General features: G+C 41.6%; 1 protein-coding gene across 1 annotated transcript in view; it reads left to right on the top strand.

Moving 5' to 3' along the window:
• The window catches only part of ONECUT1 (one cut homeobox 1), a 31,769-nt gene extending 11,070 nt beyond the window's left edge, over positions 1 to 20,699 (top strand). The window contains exon 2 of the mRNA XM_055437060.2: positions 20,407 to 20,699. Coding sequence (XP_055293035.2) covers positions 20,407 to 20,699 — 293 coding nt within the window. The remainder of the gene's footprint in view (positions 1 to 20,406) is intronic.
• Positions 20,700 to 27,950: the final 7,251 nt, after the last annotated feature.

The raw sequence follows: 27,950 nt of genomic DNA, 5'->3' as shown, positions 1-27,950 counted from the left end.
AATAGATTACTACTCCATCTTAAATTACTAAACCAAATAAACACATTTAAAAAAAAAAAATAGGCCTAGACTAAGAACTGAGAGCCCCAGAGACAGGTTCTTATACTAATTAGCTCTGAGAGCTTGTCAAGTCATTTAACCTTTCTGGGCCTCAGTCTCCTTAAATGTAGAATGAAGTATTTGGCCTTAGGGTCCTTCCAGATCCATGTTCTATGATTGATTGATTTCTATGATGACTGTGTCTCTTATCTCAATTTAGTGCTGTGTCCCAAAGTCAGGATTCAACATGGTATAAGTCCCTGGGGCCATCTCTTGGGCAGAGTCTCAGATCAGGCTCTTCTATTAGATGGCCAAGAGGAAACACCTGTCCAGTCAGGGGCACTGCATTCTGGCGCAAAAATGCTGCTGCTTAAGGATACAATTCCTGGGTCCTAACAATACAAGTGGTTGGTGAGGATACAGATCACCAGGAATTCATGCCCTGCTGGTGGGGATGTAAACTGGCACCGTTGCTTCAAAAGATAATTTGGATTAAACCTGAACCCATACCTGGACCAGGTCTACTCCTTGGTGTATACCCTAGATAAGCTGACAGATGCTCTTGAAGACGAGTACAAGGATGGTTTGTAACAGCGCCATTTCTAAGAGCAAACAACCAGAAACATCCCAAAAGTCCACTGATGAGGAACGCAGGAATAAATTGTGATATATTGTGAATGCAGCAGTATATTGTGATGAAAATGAGTGAGCCACAGCTATACACCACAGCATAGTTGAATCTTAGGAACAATGTTAATTTTTTTTAAAAAAAGAAAGAACAAGCTACAAAAGGTCACACCAGAACAATACTGTTTTTATAAGGCTCAAAAGCAAGCAATGCTAAACAACTTACTGTTTAGAGATATATGAGTATGTGGTAAAAACTAATAATAAATTCAAGTTCCTAAGAGTGGTTACCTCCAGTAGGAGAATGTCAAAGATGGAAGGAGAGAACACCTTTGTAGCTTCCCAAACAGTAATTGTTCTGGTTCTTTTGTCATGTCTGCCTTCACCTGTGTTCATTTTGTTCCTGGGCTTCCTATCTTAAATATATATGATTTGTAAAAGGTAAATATTATGTAATTTTAACTTTTAGGAGGAAAAATATTGTTTCTGTCTGGTTCCCCAACCCAAGCAACTTAGACCAAACAAACCCCAGGACATTTGAGTTGTTATTTACACAGTTCTTAGCCATGTACTAAATGTCAGCCCTCTTAGGAATTAGATTTGGCCAGTTATGGACAGGGCATAAGATGTGGAAGAGGAAACTTCACTACATCTGGAGAGAGTGGTTCTTTCTTTATTCGTTTGAGCACCAGCATAACAACACTGTGCTCAATACTGGGGATGGTGTGTACAGCAGACATTTTTGGAACTCATAGTCAAGTGGGGAAGACAGACAAATAGCTGTTTCTTGGTTGCATTTTTGTGCCAAAACAAAAGGTTTGGAATGTGATGAAAGGATAGTTTTGAAGATCTAAAAAAAATTGGACTTGGTCAGAAATAGAGAAAGAGGTTTTCAGGCAGAGGGAACAACCGCATCTGTGCACAGCCTGGCTGGAACCCCTTTGCAGAAGATTTAGTGGATGTGAGTTATTATAGAGCTGGAAGCTTGTTTCTTCCCCAGCACAACTGAGAGACACGGTACCTTTCTATCAATAACAAAAGTGTTCTCCAAGGCTGTAGTTTTTTGTAGTGGGGAGGGGTGGATGGAGGGTTTCATATTCCTCAAATCAGGTTGGTGGCTGACAGAGAAGTGGGAAGAAAATACATGCCAATTAAAAAGTCTTTCAGATAATTCTAATATAACTCCAAGTTGAGAATTAGAACATTGATACTGAGCATTACTATATATAAAATAAACAAGGATCTAATGTATATAGCAGAGGGAGCTATATTCAATATCTTCTAATGACCTATAGTGGAAAAGAATCTGAAAAAGAATATATGTATGTATGTGTGTGCATATATATATATATATATATATATATATATATTTAACTGATTTACTTTGGTGTACATCAGAAACTAACACAACGTTGTGAATCAACTATAGTTTAAAAAAAGAGCATTGATTGAGACCTTAAGAGTAAATGACTTTATTTTTGCCCCTTTATTATTTATTTTAACCTTTTTCTGGAATGACCTATATAGTTCTGTAGTTATATATATTTTAATGACACATAATATTACTATATAACATGTATTATATTAATATCATTTTATGATATTTTATCTCTTTTGAGATCAAAATTTCACTCAAAAATTCAATATTCCTATTGGAATGTTGCATCCATACTTTCTTCTATCTGAAAAACTCTTACTGTTCAGTGGGTCCTTACTATTCAGTGTGGTTCTTAGCACAACAGCAGAACTTGTAAGAAATGCAGACTCTCAGGTTCCCCCCTGGACCTATGAATCTGAACCTGCATCTTGACAAGATCCCCAGAAGATTCATGTGCACATTCAAGTCACCGAGGGTCACATTACATCATTCAGAAGGTCCATTTTCCTTCATTAGCCCTCATGCTATTGGAGCGCCTCCTATGTGCAAGTTCAGTTCAGTTGCTCAGTCATGTCCAACTCTTTGCAACCCCACGGACTGCAGCAGTCTTCCCTGTCTATCACCAACTCCCTGGAGGTTGCTCAAACTCATGTCCATTGAGTCGGTGATGCCATCCAGTTAGCTCGTCCTCTGTCGTCCCCTTCTCCTCCTGCCTTCAATCTTTCCCAGCATCAGGGTCTTTTCCTATGTGCAAGATGCTGGGCTAAGTGCTGGGGCCCAAAAGTCATATCCTATAGGAGCTCACGGAAGGATGAGTATGGGTAAAGAATTACTTACAGTGTCCCTGATGATTGCTGGGATAGGTAGGAGTACAGTTATGTGGGAGCAGGGAGGACACTGGAAAGAAGACTGGAAAGGGAGTACATAGTTGTATGTCTGTATAGTCCAAGGGACTGGAGTTTGTGACAGCAGGAGCTGAAGGAAGTTGTGGCCTCTATTGGAGTGAAATTGTCAGGCTGGTGCTTTTGAAAGCCAGCCTAGTGTGAACCAATAGGAGAAGCAGCAGCAGCCGGGGACTAACTTGGAGGGGTGGCAATAGATGATGAGGGTCAGATTGTATGCCACTGTCAGCAGAGGTAGAGAAAATATATGTTTCTTTTCAGGTTTTTTCCATTATAGGTTACTATAAGACATTGAATATAGATCCCCATGTTATATAGCATGTCTTTACTGTTTATCTATTTTATATATAGTATTGTGTATCTATTAACCCCAAACTCCTAATTTATCCCCCCCATACTGTTATTCCCTTTGGTAACCATAAATTTGTTTGCCATGTCTGTGAGTCGATTTCTGTTTTGTAAACAAGTTCATTTGTATCATTTTTTTTTTGGATTCTACATATAAGCTATATTATATATTTGTCTTTCTCTGACTTACTTCACTTAATACGATATCTCTAGGTCCATCCAAATGGCATTATTTCCTTCTTTATGGCTGAGTAATGTTCCATTGTATATATGTACTACATGTTTTTAGACACTTAGGCAGCTTCTGTGTCTTGGCTGTTGTAAATAGTACTGCAATGAACATAGGGGTGCATGTGTCTTTTCAAAACAGTTTCCTCTGCATATATGCCTAGGAATGGGATTGCAGGATTATATGGTAACTGTATATTTAGTTTTTTAAGGAACCCCCATACTGTTCTCCATAGTGACTGCACACACTTACATTCCCACGGACAGTATAGGAGGATTCCTTTTCCTGCACACCCTCTCCAGCAATATTACTTATAGACATCTTAATGATCATCTAATGCTTTTAAAACATAACTTCTTTATACAAGTATTACTACTAATCAAGAAAAAAAGGTGACAAGAATCACCCATAAGGATAGGTAATCTTCATTTTTGTGAATATCCTTCCAATCTTTTCTTAGTGGGATGATCCATATATACTATGTTACAATTTTTTAAATTAAAATCCCTTGTTACCAAAGTTATGATAGAATATTTGAAAATACACGGAAGAATAATGGAGACAAGAAAATCCCCTGGTAATTCCTCCATCCCTGCCCTCTCCCAAATACCTCATGCATAGCACTTACTCATTTAGCAGATTTGTATAGCTAGGATGTTTACAGTTTGCACAGCAAAGAGTCAAAGCCCTCCCCCTACTCCTGGGGCAGTTTGGGTTAGAAAACATTCTGCACATTGTGTTTTACAGCTGTGCTATAATTTAACCAACCCCCTATTTGTGGATACTTAGGTGGTTCCATAAATTGATTGGGCAAACATAAATTTTATGACTAATATTTTAGAAGTATCATAATTTATACAGCCTCTCCAACAACCTTTCCTGTCATTGGACATTTCAGTGATTTCAGGTTTTTTATTTTATTTTGCTTGTGCTATTAGAAATCACTGACATAACAGTCAGCAATATTATATGTAAAACTTTTGTGAATATTTTCCTTTTTCAAAAATAATTTTTCTCTAATAAGTTTGAAAAATATGAAACACTATAAACAATACAACAGAATCAAATCATCCATAATTCTGTAACTCAGAAGTAATGCCCATCTATGTCTTGGTTTGTTTTCTTCTAGGTTTTAAAAGTACATAAATAAAATGCATTTTAAATTTTAATTTTTCACAAGATTAAGCTCATACAGAGTTAACGATCCAACTTATCTCAATGTAAATATTAATCAAAAGCATGATTTAAGATTTTATTTGAAAATCTCAAATTTTTCAAGCGATACAAAAATAGAATAGTACAAAGAGCGCATACCATTTACCCAGCAGTTGACTGACTGTTGACATCTCATCCCATTTGTGTTATCGTTTGTGCGCCTGTGCTCTCTGTCTGCCGGTTTCTTTCAGCCTGACTTTCTCTCACTCTCTCATATGCACAGAAGTGTTTTCATGAGCCATTTCAGAGTATATTACACACATCATGGCCCCTCACTCCTATGTACTTAGGAATGTATTTCCAAGAGTCCAGATCTTTCCTCTGTAGCCACAGTTCACTTTTTTGTCCACTGATCAGATTATGCAAATATCCTACTACTCATCAAAATTCCCCCCAGATTTAGCAACTATTGATTCTTGCCTGACCTGCTCTTCATCGCTACGGCTTCAAAATGATTTTCCATCTCCGGTTTCCTGCCTTGTTTGACAGTCCTGCTCTCGGCTTTCTTCTATGAGCAAGAGCCCCTTCTCTCTCATTTACTTACCCATTTGTTATTGGTGTGGATTCACACAGTCCTTTTTCCCAGTGGTTTCTAATTCAGTTCTGTACACCCCTATTTTGGTACTCTCAAGCTTTCTCAGATTTGACAGTGAGAACCCCTTTAATCTGGCTCATGTGTTCTTGTGACACGCTTCTGTGTTTTCCTTCTCCTTCTTGTCACCCTTCCTATCTTTTTTTTTTTCCTTTAAACTTTATGGCATTCTTTATAAGATGTTCCATGTCCTAGAGTCTACCTCTTCTCTGATGAGCCATGATTTATTGTGATGAGGAATGGTGTTAGAGACCAAGAAGGCCTGGGTACTAAGTGTGCTCATGGCTACCAGGGTGACTTTGTTTTCCAGCCCTCACAGAAAAATCCAGGGAAAAAAATGTATGTATATTTATGCACACACACCACACAAACATACCTAAGCACTCATACATATATAATATACATGTGCACCTAAACCCAAATGGCACAGTGGTGAAGAATCCACCTGCTAGTGCAGGAGATGCAAGAGACGTGGAAAGAATCAGGAAGATCCCTTGGATGAGGAAATGGCAACCCACTCCCAGGCAAGTATTCTTGCCTGGGAAATCCCATGGTCAGAGGAGCCTGACAGGCTGCAGTCCTTGGGTCTCATAGAGTCGGACACAACTGAGTGACTGAGCATGAAAGCACACACATAAACATGCTTACATACATATTTTTAAAATCATGAATTTGCACAAGTACCTCCACATCTAACTGCAATATATCCCCATAGGATTTTTTTCTTGCCTACCCACATCCCATAATGGTATGTCCCTTCCTCTACAGTGAGAGCCCTGTTACCCAGTAACTTACCCACCCCACCAACCCACATGCACAATTACTTATTTGCTCACTCCTGTAATACATCCAAAATCATTTCAAAATTGCTTCACCCATACCCATAAAATAAATAAACCCGCTACAAATTTTTTCTGTAGTATTCATTGACAGTTCTTCTCCCATACATATGCCCCAACATCACTCAGGAACTTGTTAGAAATCCTACTGGGAAAGAGCTCAGTAATCGGAGTTCTTACAAGCTCTCCAAGTGATTCTAAAGCATGTTAAAGTCTGAGAAGCCCTGCCTGAAATATGTGGAACAGGTTTATAATATGTTTATGTGTATGTACCTTTGTACCAACATGTTATTGTGTACAATAATATTTTAAAAATACCCTAAACATAACAAACATAAAACAGGTCCAGTGAAGACTCATCAGGGTCCTTTTGTCAGCGTGGGTGTGGAAGTGTGATATAAAAGAAGGTAAGCCCCCAGTTCTTTGTTTCTGCTCCTTTGCCAGCCTGGTGGATACTCAGGAGGAAGAGGAAGGTTTGAAAGTGAAGTACCCTCATTTTCCAGAGGGGGTGCTCTTCAGCTCCACCGTCGCCCCCTCTGCCCTTCAGCATTAGAAAGTTCCATCAGTTAATGACAGAGTCTCCTCCAACTTTATTCCAAACTCCCTGGGAAACCTGGGAAGATGTATGTTTGTGAATCCCATTCTCTCAGAGAATCTAATTCAGTAGGGTTTGGATAGGGTTCTGGAATGTGCATTTTGAACAAGCCGCCCCTTCATGCTCCCAGGTGACGTTGATATATTTGACCCACACCTTACAGTTTCTGCTCTGGACTCTAGACCCTGGTCACTCAGAGGACCATCCTGGACCAGTGACTAAGTAGCGAGCAAATGGGAACTTGTTAAATGTGCAGAGTCTCAGATTCCGCCCTGACCAGCCAGATCAGAATTTTCATTTTAATAAGATGTCCAAATGACTCAAGTTTATGCACTCAAGTTTGAGAAGCACTGATTTAGAATAGTGGTTCTCAGCCTTGGATACATGTTAGAATCACCTGGGGACTTTAAAAGGATTGTGTCTTGGATGGCTCCCCATTTTCTATGGGGCCACATCCAACTTATTTATCCAACAAGGATTCTGAGTATGCCAAATTAATAATCTGCAGTCTACTCTGACAGAACTCATTGTTTCCTAGTGAGAGAGATGGGTAGGTAATAAGTAATTTTCTGGGGAGCTCTGTGGACACAGGAGACCACAGTTCTCCCTAGATGAGACAGGGGATGGAGAAGCCTTGATCGAAAGTGAGATGCTTGAGCTAGGCCTTGAGTTAGGGGAAAGAAAGAGAAGGACATTCTGGGTGAGGAAACAGCTTGAGCAAAGGAATAGAAGTGTGAACATTCATAGTAGATTTAGGACTGACTTCTGAGTAATGTGACTTAGTATGGATGGTGGGTGGGCAGCTGTGGGAAGTGAGGTGGGAACAGTGCTTGGGATCAGAACGTCAAGGTCCTTGAATCTCATGATTCAATTTCAAGAGAAAGTCACCAAGGGCTTTCTCTCAGGCTTTTTGGAGACCCTTGTGAGGCCAATTGCATGATACATGTGTCATTGGAAGAATAGCATTTTCAACTGACTCTGCAGATGATTTTCTGGAAATAAAAACAAGGAAAACCACTAACTTAAAATTAAGAGATGTCTGAGGACCAAGCAAAAAGTCAAAATTGTAGGTTATTTTTGAAGGAGTTCCATTTTATAACTTTCAATTGCTGTGAATATTGTGAAGTGTTATATATGGCTATTAATTAAAGAAATGGGATCAATAAGCTAAGACTTACAATTCACAATGGGCCTGCATGAGATAATAATGCATAATAAGCATATAATTCATCAGGTCTGCCATTTGTTGTGACTGTTTTGCAGAATCAACATCATAACTAGGGCATTGATATCACATATTTCCAATTATTGGGGCCCAAACTATTGAGGGGCTCCACCAGTTACTGTCAGCAGCTGTACATTTCAGTCAATTCTGTTCCATCCCTCCCAGGCTCAGCCAGCCTCTGCCCTCCTTTGGTCATAAAGTCCAACCTCTTGGGCTACAGCTCTGGAGCCTTCTTTAGAGAAGAGAAATTGATGGAAGTATTTTGGAGGACTCCAGGCAGCACTCGGGTGGGAAGGCAGGTCTGTGTCCTGAACAACTCAGTTATAGAAGCAAACAGGGTGGAGAGGTGAGAGGGTTGGGCAACTTGTCCTACCTGAGTTTGGTGCAGCAGACCTCTCTTGACTTTAGCTACTCTCCATCTTTCCTTTGCTTTGGATCAGCTCAGGTTTCTTCTGCTTCCTCTCAGAGCCGATATCCACACAGAGACAGACTCTAGTGTTCTTCTGTGCCCCTACTGAGACTAGACTCACTCTGTCCCCTCTCCCAGGCCAGCGTGGGTCTTGCATCCCCTTCGCTGCCTGGGCCTCCTCCATCTCAACTTGCGTGCAACCCACTTTCCTGGGTGGGCCAATGCAGTCCTTTCTGCCAGACCAGTCTGGCTAATAACAGGTCTGCTGCCTGGCTAGCCACCTGCTTCTGCTCCACTCACCATGGCTCTGGGTCCCCTAGGCTGCCCTCACCAGCTGCTCCTTCCCTATTTAACCATCCTGGGGAAAGATTTCATGATGTGTCCACTGTGTTGCATCTGCTTCCAGGGCACAGTGGAGTTGGAGATCCCCAGGTTAACCAACTGTGTGCCCATAGGCAAGTTACCTCACCTCTTTAACACTGTTTCTTCACTTACAGAAAAAGACATACTATCCATTTCTACCTCCCCTGAGTTTTGTGGGATCACATGGGAAGGTTTAATGGAGGTGTTTTAAGCATTGTAACGCATGGTACAGGGGTAAAGTACAGTGATTATCCTTGACCAGGAACATCTGCTCTTTCCATGTTTGTATTAGGTGTTTCATACGCATGCCCAGAAGAGTTTCCATAGGTTCTTGAGCTACCCACAAAGTCATAGACACCAGGAAAGCTCACCTGTGTTCAGCAGGTTGTACTGGCCCCACCTCCCTCCCCTGGGCATCACCATTACCAAATAGTCCATGCAGGTGTTCCCTTCCTGTGTAAAGGCTGCCCTTGGCCATATCAGTTAGCACTCACTGAAGTTGCTTTTCAAATTGTACTTTATACTGTGGGAAGGGTAAATTTGCTGCTTAAGAGCTGTCCCATCCCCAGAACAGCGAGGGGCCTGGCTTATAAAAAAATATGCACAGGACAGTAACATAACACAAAGCAAAGCAGATAACATGATGACCCAGCACTCCTGCAGTCTGAGCTCTAATCCTGAAGTTGTGTGGCCCACCCACTGACTCTCTGATCTCCACAAGGTGGATGCCGGCCTGTTAAATGGGCTCAGGAAACTCCCATATTCACTTCCATAGTTCCCCCATTCTTGTCTTTTTGAAAAATGTTTATTGGAATATAGTTGATTTACCATGTGAGTTACCCATTCTTGTCTTACTGAAATCTGTTCTATTTGCATGCTTCCTCCTCGAACATGTATTGTCTTGTAGAGTTTACTTTGAAAAGCAGATTCAACTGTCAAGAGACAGTGTTTGGGGGTCAGTAGACATGAACAGCAACGCCACCATCCCTGTTAGTCCAGGAGAGGTTTCCTCTCCATGGCAGGTGGGCAGTGAGAGCAGAGGGCTCACTCTGTATGTGTGCACAGCTACTTCTTTCTTATATAGTTTTACTAAGAAATAAGGGCTTCCCAGGTGGCGCTAGTGGTAAAGAACCCACCTGCCAATGCAGGAGACATAAAGACATGAGTTCGATTCCTGGGTCAGTAAGATCCCCTGGAGGAGGGTATGGAAACCCACTCCTGTATTCTTGCCTGGAGAATCCCCATGGACAGAGGAACCTGGAGGACTACAGTCCACAGGGTTGCAGAGAATCAGGCATGACTGAAGTGACTTAGCATGCATGCACTAAAAATAAATTACATACTATACAATTTATACATTTAAAGGGTGTAAGTCAATGGTTTTTAATATACTCACAGAGCTGTGCAACCTTCATCACAATTTTAGAACCTTTTTATCTCCTCCCCAAAAAGAAAGCCTGTACCCATTAGCAGACCCTTGCATTCCACGCCCCTCACTACCTACTCAGCCACAGGCAACTACCCACTACTTTCAGTCCCTATGGATTTGCCTATTCTGGTTCCACTGCTTTTTTATCCCTTTTCCTACCCATGAAGTCCCAAGCTCCCCTGAGCAGGATGTGCAAGGAACTCACTGCTGACTCGGTCAGGAATCTGGGTAGAATTTCAGTGTGTGCTTTTTGCCCTCCCCATGCACCCTGCTGGTCCTGGAGACCCTGGAGCAGGAGAGGAGCAACTGCCTGGACCCTCCTCCAGCTCCAGGCGAGGCCTTCCCTGAGTGGTGTGGGACATCGCAGGCTTACCTGTTCAAGAGCACTTGGCTCTGCAGGTTGCAGTTTTCAGCTCTGTTAACAGCCTTCAGGGGGAAGACATTGTGTCTCTAACAGGCCCCTGATAAAGTGCCACACTGTCTTGAGATGACAGTGCAGTTTCATGGTGCCCTGGAATCCCAGGCCTTCCCCTTTCTGCTCCCCGGCCCACCTCCTCTCAATCACGATAAGACAGCAGACACTTGAGCAGTTGTATGGAGGCGGAAAGTACATGACTACAGTATAAGGACTCTCAGGGTAAAAACCAGGTGTGATTGGGGAAGCTGTAGGCTTCTCCTTCCTCAGTCCCATAGAGTCAGATCACCAAATGAGTCTGATTTGAATCAGCCAAGCCTGGTTCTGTCTTGGCCCCCCCAAGTCCTTTCATCCTGCCTCTTTGGAGGTCTCCATCCAAACATTGAGGCCAAAACTGTTCTCTCCTCAAGTTGAGTTCCAAATTTCCTATTAAATATCATACCTCACCAAGCTATTGCTGAAATTAAACAGTGTCTCTAAAGTGAGAGACACGCAGCTTATCCTCATCTGACCCCATCCTCATCTTATTCTAGGGAACACTGTGGCTTCTTGGTCACTCGTCCATTTGTACATCTACCACCCCCACCAAACACACGCAGTTCTCCATATTCCTCCTTAGTGTAACTAAGATAAGACCTTTGCAAATTGTCATTACAGCTTACGAAGTTCAGCCTTCTGGTCCCCCCTAGCGGTACCGTCCACTCGGCACACGTGTCTCAGTCCCTCTCCTGCTTCATCTGCGGGTGCTCTGTCCAGAGGCCTTCCCTCCCCACCGCCTGCCAGGAGTGAGAGGATGCTGGTGGCACGGGGATAGTCTGAGAATAGAGGGGAGGGGGTCAGGGAGGGGGTGAATAGCTAGAGTGAATAGTTCAACCCTCTTACTTCTCCAAGTGCCCACTTAGGACATAGAAACCTGAACCATATGTCTTCTCCCTGGAGTGATGTTGAAAGCTCTTTGCACACGTCAAGTCATAGGGCTGCACCCAGAAGGAACTGTAAAGTTTTTAATCAAATTCCTTTATTATTATACAGTTAAGGAACGTGGACTAACCTAGTTAAGGGATTTAACCCAGACATTCAGCTAATTAATGACAGAGCCAGAACCTAAAACTTTCAACAACTAGAGTGGTGCTCCTTTCCAAACTTTCCTCCCTTACAGACTGAGAATGTAGCAGACACCCTCAGTCTACTTGGATCCTTGGTGTACTTTCCATAAGTTCACACTGAAACATCCTCTAGTGCCCCCAAGAAGACAGCCTCTTCTATTTATTGATAAATAAATGAATGTATTAAATAGATAAATAAATATTTATTTGGCTGCACCAGGTCTTAGTTGCAGCGTATGAACTCTTAGTTGTGGCATGCAGGATCTAGTTCCCTGACCACGATCAAACCTGGGTCACTTGCCTTGGGAGCCCAGAGTCTTAGCCATTGGCCCACCAAGGCAGTGGTGGTCTTCTTTAATCCACAATTCTGTGCTACGTGAAGCAGCCAACTCTGGGACAGATATACCAAGAACCTCAAGAAGCAAGTTCAGACAATTTTCCTACAATTTTAATGAAAAATAGAAAGCGGCAAAAATATAAAGTACCTATTGTTCAAGGGCTCAGAATGCTTAACTGTTCACAGGGTCTGTGGTTGTTGCTGTTGTTATTGTTTTCATCTCTAAAGCTCATAAGTCTGAAGCCACTGTGAAGAATATGAGTTTGTATTAGATCACCTTCATTCAAATAAACATGGATCCAGACTATTTGCAAAACTGGATGATGTCCCTGCAGAGCCATTACCTTCTCTTTTTGAGAAGCCAAAAGGATGGAGAAGATAAAATGGAAGAGTCACCATAGTGGCTATATATTCTAAAAGACAGAGTAAGTTTACCTTGGAAATTTTTTAACAGATAATATAAAACTTTGGACACCAGGAGAGATACTGCATAGGTTTATTCATTGACTCACAGGGCTTTAAAGCCTGCAGGGGCCTTAGAACACTGCCTACTCATTGAAAGGATGCAGAAAAAGAGATCAAGTGATATGCCCAAGTTTATATCACAGGCTAGAGACAGAGCGAAGCCCCAAACCTGCTGTGTAAATTCAGTGTTTATACTTGCATCTTGATCAGAGAAGAAAAGATCAAAGAATTAATTTGTAAATATCTAGAATATCTCCGAAGCATTCGCCATTTTAACAGTCATTTCAACAATCAGATCTTGTGTGCATGCTAAGTTGCTTCAGTCATGTCCTACTCTGTGCAACCTCATGGACTGTATGTAGCCTGTTAGGCTCCTCTGTCCATGGGATTCTCCAGGCAAGAATATTGGAGCGAGTTGCCATGCCCTCCTCCAAGGGATCTTCCTGACCCAGGGATCAAACCCTTGACCCTCATCTCTTACATCGGCAGGTGGGTTCTTTACCACTAGTGCCACCTGGGAAGCCCATAGCTTATCTTATTTAATGCTTATTCTAATCCGGAGAGGAAAGAAGGCCATTGTTCTGTACCTTGCAGCTGGGTATACTAAGGCTCTAGAAGACAAGTAACTTGCCCAAGATCACATATCTACCAGTGGCCACAGAGCTGGGACTTAAGCCTGTGTCCTGTGAGCTCAGGTTCATTTAAGAAGTTGTATTATAGTTCTGTCTGGCTTTATAAATGTCTCTCAAGCCCACATGTCTGTGCCTATGTATATTTTTTAATATGGCACAACAGATCTTTTTTTGTTGTAATTGTTAAATTACACTATAGTTGATTTACAATATTGTGTTATTTTCAGGTGTACAGCAATGTGCCTACTTATTCCCAAACAAATTCTTGGCAGACTTTTGCACCACTCAATCAGCAGTTTAGATGTTGCAAAGTCCTTTGTGTCATTATATCAGGAGAATGGATATGTTGACACACAAATGCTTGGGTGACAGCTGATTCTAGGATGTTACTGTATACCATGTTTTATAAAGTATGTTCTAAGACAGGGCTTCTTCAACTCTGTATAGTGAAGTTTGTCTCTAATTTCCATATGTTCTGGACCAATAGTTTTGATAATACAATAAAAAATGTATTACTAGAACAATAATCACAGAATGTTGAAGCAGTGTCAAACTACCATAAAACTTTCTCATTATTTATTCTCAATTTTCTGATCTTGCTACAGGTCAGTAACAGTTTACAGACCAGCATGGGTCTGGCAACCAGATTTTGAGAGACATGGTTCTAAGCAACACCATTCCTGAGAGAATCTCTGAGTAAAGAGTTGCTTAATCAAATAAGTTTGAGAGACCCCATAAGCTAGAAAGCATCAGTGCATATTAGCATATTAAAGGCTCTGAGAAGTCCTGCATTAAAGAAGCTTGCTTAATCATTAACTCAGCATTTCCCAAACTGCCTGACCTCAAAACTCATTGTTCATGGAATGCCTTTCAACATCTTTCAGAATTCATATTTCTTGAAATACCCTTGGTTCTCTCCTGCCAACTCTGGCAAAGCATAGGCCCCAGGCATGCCTGAGATGAAAGCTTGTCCTTTGCCCACATCCTCATGCATTGCCTTTAAAAAACCAGGTCTTTATAATCTTTTATTCTTGTGATACACAAAATCATTCTCTGCCTTTTACTATCTTCCACACCTGGTTCTGTCTCGCACACAGTACTGACTGTAGGTAACCTGGCTCCCAGAGAAGATCAAAGTCACCTGAGACAGCCCCATTACACTTGGCCACTGCATCCTGCAAACCTTCATGGAGGTGACTTAGGATGAGTGTTCTTCCTCTTCAGTACTGCCTTTTGCATGTAATAGGAATCTCTTCCTTTTAGTCCAGTTCTGTGATAACTACTATATTTTTAAAGCTGAAACTCCAATACTTTGGCCACCTCACGCAACGAGTTGACTCACTGGAAAAGACTCTGATGCTGGGAAGGATTGGGGGCAGGAGGAGAAGGGGATGACAGAGAATGAGATAGCTGGATGGTGTCACCGACTCGATGGACATGAGTTTGAGTGAACTCCGGGAGTTGGTGATGGACAGGGAGGCCTAGCATTCTGTGATTCATGGGGTCGTGGAGAGTCGGACACGACTGAGCAACTGAACTGAACTGATATACTCACACAAAAATATAATTTTCCCATAAAACACATGCAATACTGTTGCTAAGCAGTGGTTCCTATTGTCAGACTTTATTCCCATTTTCTCATTATCTCTCTTTGTCCACTGCACACTTTTATGGACCAGTTGCTGGTTTTCAACCTTATATTAGGTAATCTATGGGGCTCCCCTGCTGGCTCAGTGGTAAAGAATCCACCTGCCAACGCAGGAGATGCAGGTTTGATCCCTGGGTCAGAAAGATACCCTGGAGAAGAAAATGGCAACCCACTCCAGTATTCTTGCCTGGGAAATCCCATAGACAGAGGAGCCTGGCAGGCTACAGTCCATAGGGTCACAAAAGAGTCAGACACAACTGAGCTGCTAATCAACAACAATGACATGTACCCTGACATGAGTTCCACGGAAATGCCAAAACATTGCTCTCATTTATATTCTCTTAGCAGGTCTCACAACTATAATTCTATACAAGCTTCTAGAAGCACGATTTTGTTTCTGTGGGCTGCTTCTCCTGGGCACCTCATTGAGGTTACACAATGACCTTCAACAAGCTTTAGTCCACTCTTCACTCTATAGATATCTTTACTTTCTTATTCGGCCACTCCAACTTCTGTACAAAGCTCTTTCCAGATATAACCACACACATTTAATCATAGTCACCCCATCCGGTACCCATATGAGTACTGAGCTCCCCTTACAGCCAAGCACTATGGCAGCCTACCCTGGAGAGACAGAATGAGTTGGCCAGGCTCCTTGCCCCAGGAGAATCCCACTTTCCAGGTTCTGACTTAGTGACATTTGCAACTCTTGAAAGCTCAGGGAAGGAACTTCCAAACTTCATTTCCCCAGAATTAGTATTGTATAAGACATAGACAGTCTCTACCAAACAGAGTTCTGGAATTAAATAAATTTGAGAAACATAATTATATGTGCTAAACACATATTATGCATTTTGAGGAAGAGGCTAGGTATTAGTAGGTTTTTCTGAAAGTACTTGGCCTACAAACCATCTTTTCAAGTAACTTGTGTTTGAGACAATATCATGCTTCTGATGCCATTTGGGAAAGGGTGCTCTGGAGTAGCTTCAGCCAAGTCCTTCCAAGTGCTAAGGACTACACTTAAGTCATTCAGTTACCCTGTGTGTGTGCATGCTAAGTCGCTTCAGTTGTGTCCGGCTCTGTGTGACCCTATGGACCTAGCCTGCCAGGCTCCTCTGTCCATGGGAATTCTGCAGGCAAAAATTCTGGAGAGGGTTGCCATGCTCTCCTGCAGGGGATCCTCCAGACCCAGGGATCAAACCCAAGTCTCTTCTATCTCCTGCATTGGCAGGTGTGTTCTCTACCACTAGCGCCACCTGGAAAGCCCTCAGTTACCCTAGTTAGGTTGAAAATAGCTATCTCTTTGTGATTTCCCTCAGTTCTGCCTTTTGAATGACAAATAAGTAGAGTCTGCACCCGATGCTCAGTTATTTATTTTTACATAGGTGTGTGTTCTGTGTAATTTAGTCCACTCTTCACTCTACAGAGCTCTCTACTTTCTTACTCGGCCACTCCAGCCTCTGCACAGGGAGGTGTCTAGAGCCCTAACGACTCCCAGTCTGTATTCCTAACGCAGATCTCTCCCCTGAGCTCCAGGCCCCATGTATTCTGCCATCTGCTGGACACCCACCTTTTGGAGATCTTTAACAGGATGTCCAACATGCACTTCAGATGGATTTGTCCCTCATAGAAGTGACAGCTGCTCTCATAAAACTCATTTCTCCATCTGCATTCCTCATGGCCCCCTTACTACCATCCAATCAGAAGCCTGGGAGATGTTCTGAACTCCATCCTCCCAGCAGGGTTGTTGTTACTAATTCCTCTTGGTTCTCCCTTCCAAGAAGCTCTTAAATTTGCTTCCTATTTCCCATCTTCAACTGCCATTTTCTATCTTGGGGTCCTCATTACACTGATTTTCTAGTTGGCTTCTGTCTTAGGCCATGATTTCTGAGACACAGACTCTGAGACTTTCATGAAGAAAGAGGGCTATGGAGATTAACCCTTTTCGAGTAGGGAAGGGCGTGGAGGAAGTAAGACCAGGCAGATGGAGTTGAACGATAATGAAGTTGCAAAAATAGCCTCAACCCATCCTACAGGGTACTCTGGAGCTGGATAATGCTTCAAAGTTGTCCCTACTAGATGCAAGGGATTGGTGTGGGGGAGCCTTAAACCAATTCATTCCACTGTCTTCAACCTCTGACTTCATACTCCCATCCCCTAGTTCCCCAATCCCCCACTGGATGTGTCTAGCCCCCCAGCCTCTCTCTGGGATGGCATAACCTTTGGCCAAGGGCAGTTCCCAGCATGGACCTCAGCTGAGAGTCACCAGCTTCTTCCAACAGGTGCAAGAATGAGTGTCCTAAAGGAGGTCAAAGTAGCACATGTCAGCATACATGTCCTGAATTGCTGCTTTCCACCTCACCCTCCACAACACTGCCAGAGGGGTTTTTCTAAACTAAAATTCAATCACATAGCACCCTTACGCAAAACCTTACCTGCGAGATAATTAATATCTGATCTCGGTCTATCTGTGAAGCCTTGTCCCCTACAGCTTTCTTCCTTGCATGCAGTCTTGCTCCACCACCAATCTGCTGCTAAGTCACTTCAGTCGTGTCCAACTCTGTGTTGGGCTCCCCCGTCCCTGGGATTCTCCAGGCAAGAACACTGGAGTGGGTTGCCATTTCCTTCTCCAGTGTGTGAAAGTGAAAAGTGAAAGTGAAGTCGCTCAGTCATGTCTGACCCTTAGCGACCCCATGGACTGCAGCCCACCAGGCTCCTCCATCCATGGGATTTTCTAGGCAAGAGTACTGGAGTGGCTTGCCATTGCCTTCTCCGACCACCAATCTACTAACACTTATCAATCCTTCACGAGCGCTGCTCCCCCTGCTGGGAATGAGTTTTCCCCACTTTTCTCACCAGCAAACTCCTATTCATCCTTTAGGGCCTAGCGTAAGTATCCTTGTGTGATGCGTTCTTTAATATCCTCAAGCAGAGACAATATCCTGTAGGCTCTTGTCATACTCCTGCAGTTATTAGGTTACATAACCATTAGGTTGACTTCCTTAAGAGGAAGGCTTGTGTTATATTCATCTTTTAATGTAAGTGAATGAATCAACCAGCCATGTGCATCAGTATCATGTAAAGCTGTGTCTACCTGGGTTGACACAAACTAACTAGACTTGACTTTAGTCAGCTTATTTTTTCAGGGACGTAATCTGGTTGTCCAGTGAAGGCTGTGGGTCCCTGGGAGGAGGGCTCTCTCAGTCCAGTATACACAGCTCAGTGCTCTGAGGGAGTTGGGTGTTCAATAAATCTTTCCCATTATGTAGATGCTTTCTGTCATGGTGGGCAAAGGACATAGCCAGTGATCTATGGAATGTGTTATGAAAGGTACCAGAAGGCCTGACTTGCCTAAAATCTCTCTTTAATAACCGAGGACATAAAAGAGAGGCCTCCCATCGTGTCCAGGCTTCCCAGGTGGCTCAGTGGTAAAGAATCTGCCTGCCAATGCAGGAGGCATGGGTTCAGTCCCTCGGTATGGAAGATCCCCTGGAGTAAGAAATGGCAACCCGCTCTAGTATTCTTGCCTGGGAAATCCCATGGACAGAGGAGCCTGGTGGGCTACAGTCCATGGGGTCGCAAAAGAGTCAGACATGACTTAGCAACTAAACTACAATCCCTCATGTCCATTCGGAAATTCTTGTTCTTATATTTCCTAATATATTGGACCTGTGGTCCCTGGAGTGAGGCAAATTCACTCTGGGGCCTGAGTAAGCTGATGCAACTGTAAAAGAGAATTTCTATATCTATTTATGTTATTTTACCCCTTTAAAATTTTCTATATTTTATAGAAATATATTCTATATTGTATTTGCTTTATAATGTCTGTAACACAGTTGCATAGTAACACATGCATATCATGTATAAAGAGATAATATAAGGGAATGTAATACTCAAAGCATTCTTTACTAAATAGCACATAATTAAAAAAAAAAAAAACTTGGAGACTCCTAGATTGCACTCTGAAGACTGGAGGCTTTTTCAACCTGTACCCAATAGCTTTTCAACTGATTTGTGCTAAATGGATACCTAAAGCTTTAGTGGAATCCACCTTGTGGAACAGCAGGGTACAAAAGGTAGGGGCAGGCTGAAGGGTAGAGCTAACTGGGAAGAGCACAGAGGCTGCACCTAGCCAGAGGTGGTGAACCTGGAGTACAAGAAGACAGGGGAGGGAGCAGGAGACAGCAGTAGGTAGGGCAGCCGGCTACAGCGACATGAAAGAGTGGCAGGCCCATCTCCACCGGGAAGATGCCCTGTCTGCCTTTTGCTGTGGTGGGAGTGTACACCTTACAGTGTGTAGTAGCCAGCTGTGAAGATAAAGAGGCTGCTCCGGAACCTCTACCCTGAGGGGGCGGCAGCTGGGTGGCGGAGGTGGCAGGAAGGGGGAGGAGGTGCAGCAAGGGGCCGGAAACTGACTGGGATTACAGCACCGGAGCCTTGTCTTAAAGGTGAATTAGCATAGCCAGAGAGCACTGTTTTTACTTCAGTTGCATGGTTATGTGGGGATGACTGCGGGGATTCATTGATGGGGGAGGTGGGTGGGAGAGGAAGGGGAGGGCATCGTTAGCAATTCAGTGCCCCTTTGGCAGGTGGAAGCCAGTGAGCCAAGTTAGCTGAGAAAGAGGAGTATGTCATCTGAGGTGAGGAGACCCCTATCCAGCAGCAAACCCTGGGGACCTGAGGACCACATCGGGATGATGCACCAGAATAGCTGTAGCAGCCAAGAGTCAGCTTCATGATACAGGAGCTGCCTGTATGAGCATGGGCAGGAAATGGGCCTTCTCAGTGGGAGATGAGGCGAGGGAAGAGGGCAACTCCAACAGCAAGACTCTCGTGAAGAACAAAAAGGAGGCACAGGGACACCCCAAAGGTGAGCATGGCTAATGTCACAGTTCAGCCCCAGTGGTGACGAAGTGCACTTCATCCCTGCTCCCCAAGTCCTGATCCCACCAAAGAATCAGTGGAAAACTGATTGAAGGGCATGGGAGGACACTCTTTACGGAGTTTTCTTACATAACAACTCTTTCCTAGTTTGTTTCCTAGGAAACAAAAACAATCAGAAGGGGAACAAATGCAATTCCTTTTTATTTGGCTTTTAGACCCGAATTAGGTTCTTAGTATTCCACTAGCAGCAGACTGTAAATCCTTTGAGGGCAACCCACTTCTAGGTGATAAGACTTTGTGTTTGTGAAGCCATCTAGTTAACATTAACTTTTACATACTATTTCACATATTCTTACCACAACCCAGTAAGGTAGATGTTCTTATATCTACTTTACAGATAGTGATAAAAAAAAAAAAAGTTCATTTATCTAAAACCCAATATTCCACAGATGAGGAATCAAGGTCCATACTCCGTTAATTGATTTACCACCAACAAAACACAGATACTTGTCAAAGCCAGGACCCATGCCCACTACTCACAAAACTCTATCTCCTCCTCTTCTCCATGCCTTTGTTACACTTCCCTCCCAGCCCACGATGGTGCTAAAACCAGAGGTCAGCAGATAGAAAGTGGCCATGAGGAATGCCTAACAGATTGGATGGGCTGGGCCTTTCTACTCTCAAGTCTCCCAGCCGGTCTGTTCTAACAGCCTCTGTGTCTCTTTGCAGCATGCAAAAGGAAAGAGCAAGAACACGGGAAGGATAGAGGCAACACACCCAAAAAGCCCAGGTTGGTCTTCACAGATGTCCAGCGTCGAACTCTACACGCAATATTCAAGGAAAATAAACGTCCATCCAAAGAATTGCAAATCACCATTTCCCAGCAGCTGGGGTTGGAGCTGAGCACCGTCAGCAACTTCTTCATGAATGCGAGGAGGAGGAGTCTGGACAAATGGCAGGACGAGGGTGGCTCCAATTCAGGCAACTCATCTTCTTCATCAAGCACTTGTACCAAAGCATGAAAGAATAACCACGAACTGAAACCTCGGTGGAAAAGCTTTAAATAAAAAGAAAAAATTTTTAAAGACCAGGACCTCAAGATAGCAGGTTTATACTTAGAAATATTTGAAGAAAAAAAAAGTGTTATTTATAGTCCAAAGAAACCAAAGACATAGCTCACCTGCATTCTGACTTTGTTCGGAGACACACACTTCAGCCGGGTGACAACTTAGCAAGAAAAATTATGAGCGGGAAGGCACCACTGGATCTCACAGCTTCAGTCCATGATCATTCTCGCTGTGCTTGGCTGTCTTGTGGTTTGGAGCATAGTGATTTTGAGCCATCGAGTGGACACCTTTAAGATCAGACTTTCTCATCCACTCCGCCGCGCCATGAAGGTGTATGGTGTCTCAGTACTGTGTGTGGGTGTGTGCGTGAATACACCCACACGTACACATGCACACCACCACTACCACCACCAGTGGTTAGGGACTTAGGCAGGGCTGGTCTTCAGGAAGGGTTGTGCTGTAGGAGCGCAACCAACATAGTGTGGGGTTGTCTGAGTTCATGGGATTAGGAGCTTGATTTTGCTCAACTAGCCTGGCGTTTGAACCTGCCAGGCCCACAACCTAAACGCAGATTCAAACCCAGCAAAGAAATTTGAATGACACCTAAACCAGTGCATTCTCTTTGTTTGTTAAGGAATGTTCAGATATTTTTTAAGAAATGAAACAAGAGTCCATCCATTAAAGAAAGAAAATCACCTAGGTACCAAAGAACACACTTAATATTATAGTGCAGGTATTTTATTGCAATGATTTTAATAACCAAAGCTATTTTTACACAAGATACTATGTAAAGTTATACGTATGAACTGATCTAGCTGTAATACACATACCATGTAGAATCATGACTATTATTTATGACTCTTGAAGCATTTGAAATATTAGTTTTCAGAACTGGCAAGAAAGAATGTAGCTTCAGGGAAGCAATTTATATCATAACAGAGAGGTCAACGCAGTATACACGTACATCCAGATGGCACATTCCCTTTCGGGATCTATAAATGTCACTTAAATAAACATATAGACATGACTCCGTGCTCTGTTCATAGCTGATTCTTCCAAAGTAGGACCCATTTGTAAACTTAGATAACTAAATTTAACAGGACAGGTAGCTAAACTAGAAAATTTTTTCAAAGTCATTCTTTTTGGTAAAATGCCACTGAACGAAGCACCCCATACTTAGGTAAATTTGACTAAAATTTGCCTTATGCATTTGACACCAAATATCTATTTAAAATACTTTACAAACACACAGAATAAGCCAACCAACATTATTATTAAAATGAACTATCCAGTTCATTATATCCTAAAAATATAATCAAGCTGATTTGATTGCCAATATGACATTTTGTAACTTGGACACCAATAAAAATAACAGGTGCAACCAAGAAATTGTGGAACTGCATAGAGAAAGCAAGAATTCTAGTGGAAGGTAAGACCTTGGGTTCCATAGGTATTAAGCTATCTATTTCACTAAGCATAGCCTCCAAAACATACTACATTCTTTCTTGCTACCGTATTAAGCTAGAAATTTTATAACATAGATTCCACTCTCTAACAGGGACAGGTTAAAAACTAGACCTGAAAATTTTCCAAATACAAAATTTTAAATCTCTATTTTTCCAAATCATTTAAACCAGGGCTATAGAAATCAAGGCAAAAAAAGAAAAAAAAAAAAAAGTACAAGGTAATATAGTTGTTCTAGTAGTACCCAAGTGAATCACTTGGTTCCCAGAAAATTCTCTTGGGATCAGCTGAACTGTAACCATGTAAGTGGATACCTTTTGTACTAGTAGGTTACAGAATTGGGTACTCATAATCACCACACCTAACTAGAAATATAAAATTAAATATTATTTCAATAATAAGCTATTTATTGAGACTCATTTAAATGCTAAATTAAAAATTGAACCATTTTGACACAAAACCTAACTCCTTAGGATCAAATATGAGCATCTTGTCCAGGTCTAGAAGAGGCAGGCAACTGGAGAGATGAACCCACAAGCCATCTGTGTCTCCTTCATGTCTGCTGTGGGATGAGAAAAGAAAACCAAGGCATACTCCCACTTGGATGAAACCGTGCATTTCCCTTGACACATTTTGTCTTTGTCTTTTTTTCAATCTCACCCCAAATTCCATCTTTAAGTTTCCCCTTCTAAATATGGCACAATTATAGTTCAACTATTAAAAGAAACCATTTAAATGGCCATCCTCTCAGATTTGCTAAAAATATAATCTTGTTAATGACATAAGTGAAAAAGAAAAAACTGATGAACATTATTTTCTCTCTCCAGAAAAAGAGGGGGGCAATACAATACAATACAATATATTTATCACTTAAGAGTGAAGAAAGCCTTTTTATTTAAAACATGAGAATTTTAAATGCAGGGAAATTCAAGCTGTGTCTACACACAACCTTACCACATTCAATACCCCAGGAAAAACAAAAGTTGAATTCAGACAACCATGTCTTTTGCTTTATTTTCCCTATGTTACCCACTCAGATTAGTTGGTTACATTTTCAACCAATTATTTTGGTACTGTGTAGACACAGTCTCAAGGAATATTGCTACACTTTTAATATTCCCACCACAATATTTTGTTTTGTTTGGCCAAGCCTCATGGCATTCGGGATCTTAGTTCCTCAGCTAGGGATCGAGCCCATGCCCCGAGCAGTGAAAGCATGAAGTCCTAACCACACTGGATGGCCGTGGATTTCCCCATAATTTTTTTTTTAATAACCAGTGATCCTATTTGCTAACACCAAAGATAATTTTCATACCAGCATTGAATTTGCACCCATTATGCAATTTCAGGGCCTAGAGATATATTTTCTCATAAACAGATGCACAAATCAGAGCCTGAAAAGCAGTTTTTTTACTTGACTATTTAGGCATACTCACAACCTTTGCTTTTTAGAAATCCTAATGGATGAACTCAGCTTCTCACAAGCAATACATGTATTACATCATGTATGACTGATTCCTTCTTGCTTCTGACTTGGCACACAGAAAATGCTTCCATTCCTGTTTAGTCTGGTGTTAATTTACGTCTCAGATGTCTTCACCTACCACACTCAGCAGTGCTGTTTTTTCGCCCATCATTTCTCAGTCCTTTAGTGAAATCACCTAAAAAGATATCTCACTCTTTTCTTTGTATGCATGTTTATTCCAAAACTGTATTTCAAATACAATGTTTTGGGTTGTTTTTTTTTGTTTGTTTGTTTTTTTTGCGGAATGGAAGTTAGACTGTTTTTGGCCATAAATCATTCAGGTCCTCTCATGACTAGAAGCTTCCCTGAAAAAGGGCCAAGAGAAAGAGTGGGAATTACGATGTCCAGACACCCCAAGAGCCCAGACATCAGTAAATGTTCAGGTAAAAGAATTCTTTTTGTCAAGCACTGAGTACTCCAGTTTCTGGATACAGCTCGAATAGATGACCCACCCCCTCCAAAAGAAAAAAAACCAAAGAAAATGTGTGGGGAAATTTAGAAGTTCCAACTGAACATGTCACTCACTCTACCCCCCAAAAGTATAATTAGTTTTCCAGGAAAAAAAAAGTAAAGCTCTATATTACTTTCAGATTCATGCCACTCCCATTGCTACCCCAGGTGAACGACCGGTTTTTGCAGGTTAAATGCAGACTTTGCTATACCAAAGAGTCCTAGGACATTTTCACACGAGCTATAAAGACATTTTCCCTAAGAAAGGGCCTCCCTTCTTTGTACATAAAGGATGAAAACTATGCATTTAGCAAACAAAGAGAAAGCACTTCTCCCTTTCCTATCTAGTCGTTTAGGGTGCATTCAAACACCAGAGGCTGTTTTGAGACTCGATTGGCCTTCTGGATTATTCTTGTGGTGTGGTTAGCTTTACAGTACATTTGGTAACTATTTACTAAATAGTAAGGACAAAGAAGCAGAAGGTAAGAAATAGCTACTTCCACGTGTAAAAAAAAAATAAAATTGTGTAAAGATCTACTATTTATAGTGTGAACCAAAGACGCTACCTCACTCGATTTCCATTGGTGATTTTAATCACATTGATGATACCAAAGAATACCAAAGATATTTTCGTGCACGGCCTTGGTCTGCAGAGGGAACTCCGCCCCTCCCCCAACCTCCTCTCCCCGCCTCCCTCTTCACTCAGTGTGTAAACTTGTCTTCATTCTTAATAATGATGATACGATAATGACAACAACAACATTAGGAAATACTGCTCTTACTACTGCTAGTTCTACTTGTAAATCTCTAGGCAAACATGTTGCAAACTTTGTAAACTCCTAGGACGAGTGCCTTGCTTGAACCAAAGTGTTAAACCGCTGTTGACCTCTCTCACCTTATACTCTGAATACCTCAGCCTCTTAGAAAGGCCACTAATGAAAAAAAAAAAAAAAAAAGGAATAATTAATCACCGTGGTGCTTTTTCCATGCAACCATGCAATGAAACTTTCTTTGATACCAAAGGATGACTTTTTTCTCCCAATTTCTTGCTGATAAACCAAAGCTCCTCCTCCTCCATCCCTCTCAAAGCTCCCCCCAGCTTCACCGAGTCCCTTCCCCAGGCAGGCCGTGCATCACTTTTACCAATTCCTCCAAATACCTCATAGTAATAAAGTTTTAGGGTTATGTTGTATAGAGAGTCTATGTGATAAGGCAGAACTTACTAGTTTGATAATTGTTAAGGTTACTTTTAAAAAAAAAAAACTTTATAATTCTTATTTATTTTGTAGTTTGTATGTTTGGGATGTCCCCCACCCCACCCCCACTTTGGTTTGGGGTTTATTTTCTCAGAAGAACTGCTCTGTTGCTCAAGGAAGACTTAATTTCTGGAAATGTTCCCCAGGTGGGTGAAGGGTTGTGTAAAAATGCAAGAATGGAATAAGAAATGATTTTCGTTCTGACGGTTACTTATGAAGTTTTTGTGTTTTCGTAGTAAATTTGTTTCCACAGGGTAAAGAAGTATATATAATCTTTTTTTGTGAAACTGGTTCCTATTTTTCTCTATAATGTGCTGTGATTTTTTTTAATTTAAATTACATTTTATATGAGCTTATTTAATCACTGTGTTAATTTATGACTGTGTAGTTTTTAAAATGTATATAGTAGAATGGAAATGGCCAAAGCTTTATGTTACAATCTTTTTGTTCTCTATGCTAAGATTAGCTGAAGGCAAGAACTTCTCTTAACTGCAGGGTGTATCTTCAGCTTTTCTTAGCAGGCACTTCAATGTGTGTTGTGAACACTGCCAGGCTCCCCCCTCAAAAAATCTGTACATGCCAAAATGGGTGTTTCAAGGTAGTCTTTTCTGTCACTTAGAAGAAAGGCATTGTTCATATTCTTCCTTTAATTTATCAAGATATATTTTTTTTCTTTAAGAAAAGATTGCTTTGCAGGTTAGACCTGAAATTCTAAAGAATTTAAGACTTATTTAATGTTTCAAAGCACCGGCATTTGTGAGATATTTTGCCTTTTTTTTTTTTTTTTTTAGTAAAACCATTTGCCCAGGTATGAGAAGTAAAAAGTGTAAAAACTCAGAGACAAGCTAACTTGAATTTGGAAATCCTCTTAAGTGTCACCAAGTTTCTGAAGTGCTTCAAGGTAGGGGGCAGGGCTTGGAGACAGTTCCTTTCGCAGACCTAAGAGATCATCACAGGTCCGAGACCTTAGAGAGAAAGTCAGGCTAAGTAGCAGCAGACCTGGCCCCTGCCTGTTCAGCCAACCAGCAGAAGAAGCAAAACACGATTGCTGAACCCCGATTAGAAATCAAATTTAAGAAAAATGTTTCAAAGATAGAGATTCCACCTCATGTTTTGTTTTGTTTTTTCATTGTTGGCATCTACTACCCACAGTTACCCTTTTCCCTCCCCAAACCACCACCCCCAACAAAAATTAGAAGAACTCTCAAATGCCACAGTCCCAGGGGTGAATGAACTTCAGACTTGTTTGAGTTTGTCTCTTCTCACTGGTCATCTTCCCACTAGTTTTCTTGCCCACACTAAAGATGGTCCCTGCCCCAAACCCCCTTAATCAAGGCTGTTCAGACACTTGGCCCTGCTTCAGATCAGCACACACACAGAATTCTCAGCTGACCAGAGCATCCTCAGAAGACCCGGTGCCCACTATTTTGTTTAATTTTGCTAAGTAAGTTGCTTCAACTACATGACATAAATCCATAGATGTAAATACTTTTTCTCCCAATACAAGAATTTTACCTTATTTTCTTTTGCAGGGGTGATTGGGGTGGGGGGAAGGAAAGGGAGGGTTTAGACTTTGGGTCAAATGTTACATTTTCTTAGAAACATTTTTATACTTGTTATGTATTTTAATAGGGCAATAAATCTGCTCTGAGTTGCAGGATCATTCAGTGCTCTATTGGTAAGCATTGATTAATTATTTGTTTTTAATACGAATGCTGTGTAGTGAGTTACAGAAAGCCCAGGAAAATGGTTGAGGGAGTTGACTTTCACCATCAGCAATGAAATGCTGAACAGAGTTGTATTCATAAGGTCGTATTTTCTGTTTCTGTGTTAGTCTCAATTTTTTGTGGTATGTTCTGCATTTATTACATAATCATTGTGGGCTCATTTGACATTTGCCGTCTGAACCAAGTGACAAGTATTTTTTAACAAAATAAACTTTAAAACATTGTCTTCCACTTGCTTCCGTAGTTGTCTTCATATCTCCCTGAGTTTCTCGTCCCTTCTAAAGTCAGCCCATCTGTCACTCGTGTAGACCTGTCCCTCCTCCCTCTTCTATTTTCAGTAACTTTGACCTTAGCTCATGTTTGAGTGTGACTCGTTTCCCTGTTCAAGTTAGCTTGATGGTTTATTATGTAAGGAGGGTGCCTAAGACAATCATCAGGTAAAAAAAAAAAAATTAAATTAAAAAAAAAAAGATCAGTAGAGTAGAATATCTTCCAAGAGCAGAGGGAATTCTTCCTTAGTAATGAAAAACAAAAAAGGTAAATACATAATTAATTAATTTTAAAACCTAACCATGAGGGGCTTAGAAGATTTTTAATAAAAGACAAATGTTGCTGTCATTTTCTTTGTCAATTAGAAAGCAGTGGTAGTTTCTACGTTGCATCTACATTTCAGACTAAATGATTATTGTACCCAGTTATGGTTGTTTGCTAATATTTTGTCTCTCTCTCTTTCTCTCTGTCCAATGCTTCTTCTGTATTTTCGTGTGTAGCAACAAAAAGTGTA

This window comes from Moschus berezovskii, chromosome 9 (assembly GCF_049115385.1).
Source record: "Moschus berezovskii isolate FMDL1 chromosome 9, NW_MosBer_1.0, whole genome shotgun sequence".
Classification (NCBI taxonomy): Eukaryota; Metazoa; Chordata; class Mammalia; order Artiodactyla; family Moschidae; genus Moschus; species Moschus berezovskii.
The sequence above is the reverse complement of the archived record's forward strand: the minus strand, read 5'-3'. Positions and strand labels throughout refer to the sequence as shown.